The following is a 10385-nucleotide window of genomic DNA, read 5'->3' as shown; positions in this document are numbered from 1 at the left end:
CAGGGGCCAGCCGGCCTGGTGCTGCCGGGGCAGGCAGCTGGGCAGCAACCGGCAGCTCGGCTGGGTGGGGAAGCATTGGAGGGGCCTGTCCCCGTGGGGCAGCGCTGTGGGCCAGGCCTGGCACTGCTGGCTCCTGGGAGCCAAGGACCCAGGTCTTGCCATCAGCTGCCAGCAGTGCCCGGCTCCTGTGCTGCCCAGGCCGGCCATCAGGCAGGAGCGGGAAGGGGAGTGCGGGGTCAGCCTGGACTGCTGTGCCTCCCTGGAGATGGGTCGGGTGCCTCGCCGCGTGGCTCCCTGCAGAACCAGCTTGGGTCTTTCTACTAGATATGTGATGGGTTAGAATGACAGGGTTGTTCCTAAAAGGGTGTGTGGTGTGGGTTGGAGTTTTTGGGTTTTTTTCATCCTTACGTCAGAGTACAGCAGTGCCGGGCCTCCCTTCCTCTGGAGGGGAGGCAGTGCCAGCCCGCCAGCGCGGGGGCCCTTCAGATGTCTTGGCCAGGTGTGATCCAGCTGTGCCCTGGGCAGCGAGTTGTAGAGGAGATATCAACTGAAGTGATGTACTTCCACCTCAAAAATTATTTGGTATTGTTGTAAGTAGTGTAAAGTTCCCAAAGCTTACAGAGGAGGTTAGGTAAAAAGTGCATTTGACAGCCACTTGTATAGCACCAATTTTACAGTTGCAGACTGGGTCTATCGCTGCCTGTCGAGTTTTGAGCATCTTGTAATGTGGGAACAAAGAAAACAAAACTGGCTAACACAAGAAAAACTGAAACGTAGAACTCGAACCATATTAATTAACGAAGTGATTAAATCTGGTTGTAGTCCCTCAAACTGTTTCTGACAAGGGCTGGAGTTCACGCTAAGTGTCCTATATGCCAACAGTTTTTCTAAGCAGTCTGTTTTCTGAATATCTTTTCACCACGACTGAGTTACCCATAGGGGAGGGAGATGCACGTGGATTTTATATATTCCTAAACTAGCACTTTAGGAAAGAGTTGAATTCAAGGAATAATAAAGAAATAAAAAAATCCCACCAAAATCCTGTTTTAAAATTTTACTGTTTAAAAATGATGCATGTTTCTTTGCAGAAGCCTGACCAGAAAAGCTGTGTGTGTCATACAAGGGCTTGAGCTGAGCAGGGGCTTGTGAACAGCAGTTGCCGAAATGCGAAGAGCAGCCAATGCACTTTGCTCCCTTTGCTGATCAGACAATAAACATGCTTTTCTCTCCCACACTTTGGATAATTGGAGGGTCTTGTCAGCACACATCTCTTGCTCCCTGCGCAGAGTCTCTGCTTGACAAAACATGGGTGCAAACAGTAACAACAAATGTCAGCTCTTTGTTATCAGACTGCTCTGGGGCCAAGATCTTACTCAGTTCAATAAGATTAGACTTGGAAGAGCTGTGGTGGAGTGGTTTGCCCCCATCTGAGAGGCATTAGGCAGAAGTTCAGCTGTGCTTCTGCGTAGCCGTAGCTTCAGACCATGCTAGAGTCTCCTGTTGGGAGCCATCAGTTGGGCGTTAGACTGGTGGGGTAATCTTATTTCTGCTACCCTTCTCTTTGTGTTTGCCTTCTTGTCTCCTGTCTTACTCGACAACAAACCTTTTGGGGCAGGGGCTCTTAGCAGCTTGCACCCTGCAGGGCAAGTGCCCAGCTGCTAATAGAGCAGAGCCCTTTCCCTGGCATGGTGCTGCCTCATGCCCACTCCCTGAATCCACTCGAAGGTGAGATCTTCTCCTGCCTTTCTCTTCCTGCACGTGCCTCTGTCTCTTTGGTGGAGGGCCCGGGGTCTGTTTCCTTTGCCCTCCGTGTGGTGTGTGCCACTGATTTGACTGGACAGGGTTGCACTGGAGAGGGACGTTTGCAGGGTGCGTCCTCACGCGCAGTACTGCTGCTGAAGTCTGCGAGTGACCAGGGCTTTCCCCACCTGCTGGAAGCAGCTTTTTGGCCTGGAAGCCAGAATTCCTCTGGCTTTTCTGTGAAAATAATACTGAGATTGGGCAGTTTCTGTGCTTTGTGTACACGGAACACTCCTCACAGCTTGCCCCAGTGCACCCTTGCGTGTAGGGTGGTAATGAGAGCCTCAATATGCTGACTTTTCCAAACTATTGTTTGGAGACTGTAACCAAAGTTGCTGTCTCCTCATTAGAATAGCCTTTGTCAGAGCATCTTTAATCAACGGACTCCCGAGAGACAGCATTTTTAGAACTTCTTTTTATACCTCCTCTTGAAAGTTCTTTGCACTGCACCTCATGAAAAAACTAATGAGATGCTGTGAGAGTTCGGGCTACTGTTAATTAGAAGAGGTCTGAGGAAGAAGTACTGCACATACATTAACTTTATCTTGGCTCACATGTCTCCTCTCTCCCTCTGTCTCTTCTTTCCAGGTTGCACAAACAGCAGATGGCTTGGATGCTGACCTCTGGAAAGACGGCTTATTTAAATCCAAGGTCACACGATACCTGTGCTTCACGAGATCATTTTCAAAAGAAAATGTAAGTCCGTTTGCTGAGTGTCTGCATGATTTGCATCTGTGCCTGGTATGCTCTTACCCATAAGATGATTCATTTTATGGAGGCAATTATAATTCAAGCAGGCATTTCACTGGGTTTGGGTGAGTCAGGAGGCAAACTGCAATGGCTAGATATTTGCGTTTTGTCTATGTTCTTCATGGAAAGAAATCATTGGCAAAATCTGCAATAAAAGCAGCAGAAAAAGGAATGCTTGCATTTCAGTAACCCCATCGCGCTAGTGTTTCCTGCTGTAGCAATGGGCGTTGCATGCTCATGATTCTGATGAATTTCTAGCTCTGATTACCTAGAGAAGCAAATGCTGCAGGTAGTGTTGATGAAGGAAATGTTAGTTTCTGAATCCAGGGGCATCATAGATATTTTCTTGCAGGATTAGCTTTTATTTCTTTGTTGTTTTTTGTGCTGATTCTTGAAAATTTGCCCATGTTGTGCGTATGCTACCGTACTCTTGTAATCTTCTGGTATGGCTATTAAGCATAAGTTAATTTCTGATTAGTGGCAGTTGTCTGCCCACATCTTCCGTGGAGGAGAGGAGACCATGTGCACTGAGAGCCTGATGCCTTCTACTGTGTTTTTGGTTGAGGCTAGTGTGAAAACTTCCTCTTTTCTGGAGGAACTATTTAATTCTACAATGAATGCACTCCATCTAGTGGGTAATCCTGCTTTTCATCGTGTTTTGGATATTCACAGTGACTCAGTTGTCAGGGTATGGAGATACCATTTTGTACTCGTGCTTTCACCAATGACGGGAACAGAAAAGCAACTGCGACTTCAGAGGCTGATCACAGGTCCTGACAGGAAAGCCGGGGGCTGCCAATTTCCAGCATTTGACCTTTATTCCATCCACTTCCCTGCCTGCCTCTAGATTAAAATAAAGCTCCAAAGCTATGGGAAATACCGCTTCCTGGGGTGGATGAACAATAATTGTGCTTTTCATCCTGGAGTACCTGCAGGAGCAGGAATAATAGCCCCAGAATAGGCGGGGAGGGTATTAAACAGAAAGGTTTGTGATGATTTGAGTATTAAGTTTATCTGTGGCTACCTTAAATGCGAGGTTGTCAGAAATAATTACAGGATAGTAGCAACTGCTGGCTACCAGAGACAGTGTAAATACCCTCAGTCGGTGCCTGTTGGGCTTTTGGCATGAATCCTCTGCTCGGCATGGTTTGGGAATATGTTCCTCATACTGATGAGGAGTGAATTAAAGGCAGCGTGGGGGAAAGACTGCTGGTCCCAGCTGCACAGCAGCCTGCTGTGCGAGGTGTGGCGCGATTCGCTGCGTCCCGTGCACGGGTTGTCTCGAGCCCTGCGTCAGTGGTATGTTAGACCTGCAGGCGCTTCTGGCAGAGCTTCCTGGGAAGCAGCCTGCAGGCAGTGCTGCCGGTGTTCGGGCAGCGGTGTGGAGCCGGTGCTCCTGTGGTTCACCGCAGCTATACCCGATGGACGGCGAGAGCACAGTCTCTTCTCAGAGGGTGGATTTCCCAAGGCTGGTCAGCCTCCTCTGGCCGGCTAAGTGGGCTCCCTCCCAAGGACACCCCTCTGCCCATGCTAGACAGAATGTGCGCTCGTGCTGCTTGAGGCCATGGGCTTCGCGTGTGCGAGGGGGGCCTTTTTGTGAGGCAGAGACCAGACCAGTAGATGCTGGCACCAGTCTGCCAGCCCCTGGGAAGCACACAGAGCTGATCCCACAGCCGGAGGACCAGGAGTGCTGAAGACTGGAAGTGGGCTGATGGGCTGGGGGGAGGAGGGGACCAGACTAGTGGGGGGAACAGCCTTGTGCAGGGAGCAGCACCCTTGTTCCTTGTTAGCCCAGCAAGAGTTTTCCCTCCCCTCTCAGTACTCTCCGGCCACACAGGGGTACAATGTGCTGCCTGACTGGGGACCTCCGAGGGTTAAAAGGCTTTGGTCCTCCCTGTAGCAGTGACCTAGAGCTCTCATCTGGGAGGGAGAGGCTACTCTCGCCTGGACACTGATGTGTTGCTGCGCTCTGGGTCAGAAGTTTTACTGCTCAGGGTTTTTTTGTTTTTAACAAAGCACTGGGAACTATTTGTCCTGAAGAACATGTTGTAGTTAGCAGAGTTAATGCACCTCAGATACCTGGTTTATAACGGAGACAGTCTGTAGTGTCTCTTTATCAGAACCATCATTCTCAACAGCTTACAATATTTGACAGATTATGAGGACATAGCTGGTATTTGAGTGTCATGGTGAGGAGGCCCCGAATGGTACATCTCACAAACGGGGAGGCTTTGTGCCCTTTTCTCCCGTGTATATGGCAGAGCATCAGTGCTGACTACCAGTGTTTCAGCAGCTAACGAACTTATCAGAGGCATCTCTCCTACCTGTCTGCTGTTGATGGAGGAATGATCGTTGGTTCAGCTGAAAGTTGCACACTGATGTTAACACAGCCAGACAGTTTGGATAAATAAAACATGAAAGATGAGTCAGCAGCAACTACTTCATCTACCATTTGCTGTGCCAGGACCACATTAACTGATACATTCAGGCTTTGCAGCATCCTGCGTTGCTTGCTTTGAGATGCCCTGGCCAAAGGGGGGACAGAGGCATGTGGGGGCTGCCCGGCCTCGGATGCTTTGCATGAGCAAAGGACATGTCCCATGCTTGTGTGTGGTGGGACAGGGCTGCAGGGGTGGTGGCCCTCCTGGTGAGGAGTTGACCATGAAATGCAGAACCTCCAAAAAATAATCTCAGGCCTGATCTCCCCTTATTTCAGAGGCTGCAAACTTAAATATGTTTTAAAGTAGTTCAGTGTAATAATCAGAGAGTAGAGGCTTGCCTGAAGTACTCTGCCAGATAAAAACTAAAGGAGGTACTGAGCAACCAGTAACAGTAAAACACACTGACATGGTTTGATGGCTTAGGATGAAATTTTAATTGTTCTGTATTGCATTTCTGTTTATAAAGGCTGTGCAGTAACCAAAGTGTGTTTTTTCTTCCATACGTGAATCCAGATTATTGGCAGCAATGCTGGCTTTAACGAGAACTGCAAAGAAAATCTGGTCTCTAAACAATTGTGGAGGCTGTCATTCTGAATTGTGTTTTGAGCTCTTCAAGCCTTGATTAATAGGACGAGGCATCAGTTCAGAATTCATATGGACTCCAAATGAAGTTCTTCATTCCAAATGGCCTGCTCTTCTGGAGTGCGCCTGCGTTTGGAGCTAGAATCATGTCTATTCAGTACTAATTAGCTAATGCACATAATAACTTTGGCTGTGTCTGCATGAACCATCTTCCCATAATGCTTTCTGCTGTTACTGTCACAGAAACATCATGTTGCTATTGTAGATGTAGACTCTGTGAGAACTAAGGTGACCTGTTCAGTGGATGAGTTAATGGAGGTAATACTTTGAACTGCCATGTTTCCAAAGGGAAGAATTTGGTTGTGCTTCCAAGGATCCAGAAGTATGGCAGTGGGTGAGGTGTAAGAATCTGTAAATGCTGAAAGCTGTCTGGTATCTCCTAGTCAATCATCATGTAGTTCCTGCAGCAGGGACAGTTGCAAGCGTTGACTTGGTACCTCCTTACCATTTTTAAAGTTGGCGGTCAGATACAATGACAAGGCGTCTTGGGGTTCAGCAGGTGAGAAAAGCTGGGTTTGAATGTAGTGACATTGTTATAGTCAGCTGTTTCTTTTCTCTCTCCAAAGAGTCATTTAGGCAACGTCTTGGTTGATATGAAGCTCATTGATATCAAGGACACTTTACCCGTGGGCTTCATCCCCATTCAAGAGACCATCGATACACGTAAGTTGGCATCTGTTCTTCAGTCCCGTGCCTTGGGAGCAGCTGCTCCACCAGTGCCTGTGTGGTCGGGTGGTGGAGGGCTGTGTCCCAGGCAAGGGACGCTCTCAGCACTGCTGCTCTCTGGGGTTACATGTGCATGTCTGGGGGCAGCTCTGGACTGCAATGAAACAGCCTTCGGTTTTCCGGTACTCTTCAGGCTTTTTAATACTGCTGCCTGACTGTCACCAGTTTGCCTGCTAGAGCAGCACAGCTCTGGGGCTGGAAGGAATTGTTTATTCTTTCATTTTGCAAGTGTGGGCTAGGCCTAGCGGGAGCAGAACTGCTGTGCTGGGGGATGTTCACAAATGGATATGGAAAGGAAGGGCATGTGCTTGTGGTGCTGGGTCATGCACGCTGGCTTTACGCCTCCCTCTGTGAACAAATGAAGGCCCGTGTCCTGGCAGGTAGCACTGAGGATGGTGGGGTATATTTGCACTTGCTGAGAGAAGGCACAAGTGGAACGTCCAGGGAAAATACCATCCTGATTTCTGCAAGGCAGAAGTGGCTTCACTGCAACATTTAAGTCAGCAGTTCCCGAACAGTGTATTTGGATCCCCTGAGACTCATGGCAGCAGCAGCTGGAGCCACGTCTGGTCGTAGCACTCTGTTCTGCAGCAGGCATCAAGTGCTTTCGAATTGCAGTACGGAGGAGGCTGGGGACGAGCCCCGTGGGAGCTGAGTGTGGAAGGGCTGCAGGACACCATGCGCTGGTGCCGAGTGTACAGATAATGCTCAAGAGCAGGGCTGGTACCAGTGCTCGTCAGTAATGAAATCCAGCCTAGTTATGAGTAGAAAGGAGTTATATGAGCTTGCTTTGCAGGGAATAATTCATCTGGGTCTGCAGCAGATGAGGATGGTTTTTCAGTCACTACTGACCTGGTTCTGATTTGAACCTGTGACCTAGAAGTGAAAGGCTCTGCAGCCCATTTCCCATTCCCCTGGGTCACCCCCTTGCCCTGGAGAATTCCTGGGCACGTGTGGCGCAGGGGAGAGTCGTCGGCTTATCCTGCTCGCCCTTGGGAGCGCTGGACACTTACTGTGTGCTGCTGTAATTTTTGTGAAAGTCCTGGTGGAAAGGTGGAAGGGGACTGTGTAATTAATTTAAAATGCATTGGATTGCGACCCATGCAATCTTTAAAGCAGAGGCACTGTCTGTATTAATGAGGTGGTGCATATCCCTGCCTCCATTAGCATGAATGAACACATTTCGATTGACTGTTTATAATATGTTTACTTAAAATTAACTCTGGTTAAGCATGTGTAATTAATGAATCCAGCTCCTAAACCAAGTTTGCTACGGACTGCAGACTCTAGCCAAGTGTAAAAGAGACCAAAGACAAAAAAGCAAATAGTCAGCTTTATACTTACTGTGAAAGTCAAATAAGAGGCACTGATTTTGTTCAGAGTTAAATTTGTGGTTTTACATGTTTCTGTGCTCTTCTCTAAGTGATGGTTGACTTATAGTAAGTATATTAAATATAGTACTCCTTACTAGGTTCTGAGAAAATTTTCAGATGTGGAACGTTAAACCCTGGGCTCCTAAAATCAGTTTTAGGCACTTCAAATAAAAGCCCAGTTTTCCACAGCAGGAGAAGACTAGTCTTCAGGGATACAGGTATTTAACATCTCTAAAAAGCAGCACTGTAACTGCAAAGCTGCTTGCACAGATGCTGTATTGTGACACACCTCGCACTGTCTGTACATTTATTGGTGCTGGTGCGACAGCAAATTTCAGAGGCCAGGATGGATTGCTTTTTCCAAGGTGCGGATTACGAAACAGGAGGAGCCTACAGAGACAGGGCTGCTTGCCATCTGTTGAAGTGAGAGCATATTTTTAAGCTGGGGGATATTTATTCATATTAAACTGAAGGGTTTTGATTTTGCAGGCACTTGTTTGCAGTTGTTGGTTGTTTCCAGATTTTCATTCAGTGGCTGCACTTTAGAGTTTCAGTTTATCAATGGACTTAGTCATGTCTTTCAAGTGCCTGCATTCACAAATAGAAACCTCACCTTGCTCACATTGAGACTGTCGTGGACTCTAGGGTGAGACAGAGCAATGGCTTCCAAGCACCGCAGATCTGTATCTGTGTGCCGGTACCACCCATTGTCATGCGACTGACCCATAGCTGGATGTGGATTGTATCTGCATGCAGACAGACAGCATGCATATACATGAATTCATCATACAGATAAGCCTTAAATCTGATGGGCTTGAGTTTTTCTTGATGGGATAACGTGGAAAAAAGTGAAATTGCTCTGCGATGCATAGCAGAAAAGGGCCGTGCAGCAAATTCACCCACCCTCTGAACACGGGTCAGTGCAGCACAGCTGCCCTGTAGGAGGTCCTAGCAATTACTGCTTTGTAAATCTGGTTTATCCCTACAAAGATACCAGGGTAAACACGGTGGGAGTATCATTTCAGTGCTTGATGACTGAGTCAGGAGAGGTCATTAACACTTAGGATGCGTGAGATTTGGGCAGACAGCTTTTACTGTTAGCCACTCTGCATGGCAGTCTGTTTTTCTGCCTGCTCCTCCGCTCGGTTTGGTTGGCTGTTTGGAAGCACTTGGCAGAATAAACTGACCGGTTGTGTCAGCAGCTTCCAGGTATGTTCCTAGAGGCGATGCTTGCAGGAGGAATATTTAGATACGACTATCCAGGCCGGTAAGGCAAACATTATCTTGGAAAGAGAAAGCAAATGTGAGAAGTATGTGTAAGTGGAAAAATCACCTGCCATTTCTGTTCTGTGGTGCGGTACTCTGTGGCGTACATGATGTCTTATCTTCTCTGCAGAGGGTAGTAGGGAGTATTGGTTTATCGCAGTGCCTAATAACAAATCTCACACAGTGTACAGAGAGCTCCTGATAGAAAATTTCTCCAGTCACTGAATGGCACTGCACTGTCTGGTTTGTTGACATATATCTGTTCTTTGGCTCCAGTTCCTGCCATAATTATCTGCCTAATATCTGGAGAGACAATAAATAACATTTATACCCTAATCTTGCATAAAAACCACCCTGTGTCCTGGGTTGTTTTTGCAGAAGAAATAGCTTTCAGAAAGAAGAGGCTGTGCATTAAATTCATCCCTCGAGATTCTACAGAGGCAGCGATCTGTGATATCCGAATCCTGGGTAGATCTAAACAAGCCCCTCCTCAGTACACGTTCATAGGGTAAGTGCCCCTCACTCCAGAAGCTGTTGTCATAAATTCAATTGTACCAAGGCTAAGCACCCTGTTTTCCTATAATTACTAAGTAGTAGTTTTGTAAGAGCTGAAGCTTGTCATTAGAAAAGTCTACATAAGTACAAGTGTTAGTGAGTTTGATGTAGGAATTAACTAAACCCCCCCCTTTTTTTTTTCCAATTAGACTGGTTCTCACTAACCAAGGTGTTTGTGAAACACGTCAGTGCCTGATACTTGCACACGTGTGTAGCATTTGCTTGTAGCATTAATGTCTTCTGTGTTGATTACATAGGGAGTTGAACAACATGGGCATTTGGTACCGGATGGGCAGAGTTCCACGCAACCATGAATCTTCACAGCCTGTGACTCCTCCTTCCCAAGTACCGTCTTCAACACCAGCTCCTAACTTGCCAAGGTAAGTTTTCTGCTTTCCAGCCCCTTCTGCTTGATGCTGCATGGTGTATTGTTACTAACTTTGCCTGGTGGAATCAAGACCAGGGTACCGCGTCAGTATGAATAATTACGTGGCATGATCTGATGATGAGGAAATGTGTCGTTCTTTCAAGTATTTGCCTACTGGAAGTTCTTTTGGCTGTTGCCGTATAAAAGCATATGGGTGAAGAAGTCAGAAGAAAGAAGAAGCCTGCAGAGGAAGGGAAACAGCAAACTACGCCTTTTTTTTTCTTTAAACTGTGTGGGATGTTGCAGTTTTCAACAAGTACACGTGGGTCACCCCTGGAGGGTGGGCCAGAACTATAGCCAAGTCGATTTCTCTCCTTGTCCAAAGGGAGGGAGAAGCGTTCATACAGATTTTAATGCGTAGGGAGACAAGTTTTGTTTTGCTCATTCTCCAGAATCAGTCCACTC

At 47.3% G+C, this 10385-nt stretch overlaps 1 protein-coding gene across 1 annotated transcript in view; it reads left to right on the top strand.

Moving 5' to 3' along the window:
* The window catches only part of MVB12B (multivesicular body subunit 12B), a 14892-nt gene extending 4955 nt beyond the window's left edge, over window positions 1-9937 (top strand). The window contains exons 3-6 of the mRNA XM_009334297.1: window positions 2389-2496; window positions 6200-6296; window positions 9377-9506; window positions 9811-9937. Of these exons, the coding sequence (XP_009332572.1) occupies window positions 2389-2496; window positions 6200-6296; window positions 9377-9506; window positions 9811-9937 (462 nt within the window). The remainder of the gene's footprint in view (window positions 1-2388; window positions 2497-6199; window positions 6297-9376; window positions 9507-9810) is intronic.
* Window positions 9938-10385: the final 448 nt, after the last annotated feature.

This window comes from Pygoscelis adeliae, unplaced genomic scaffold (assembly GCF_000699105.1).
Source record: "Pygoscelis adeliae isolate BGI_AS28 unplaced genomic scaffold, ASM69910v1 Scaffold150, whole genome shotgun sequence".
Taxonomy (NCBI): domain Eukaryota; kingdom Metazoa; phylum Chordata; class Aves; order Sphenisciformes; family Spheniscidae; genus Pygoscelis; species Pygoscelis adeliae.
The sequence above is the reverse complement of the archived record's forward strand: the minus strand, read 5'-3'. Positions and strand labels throughout refer to the sequence as shown.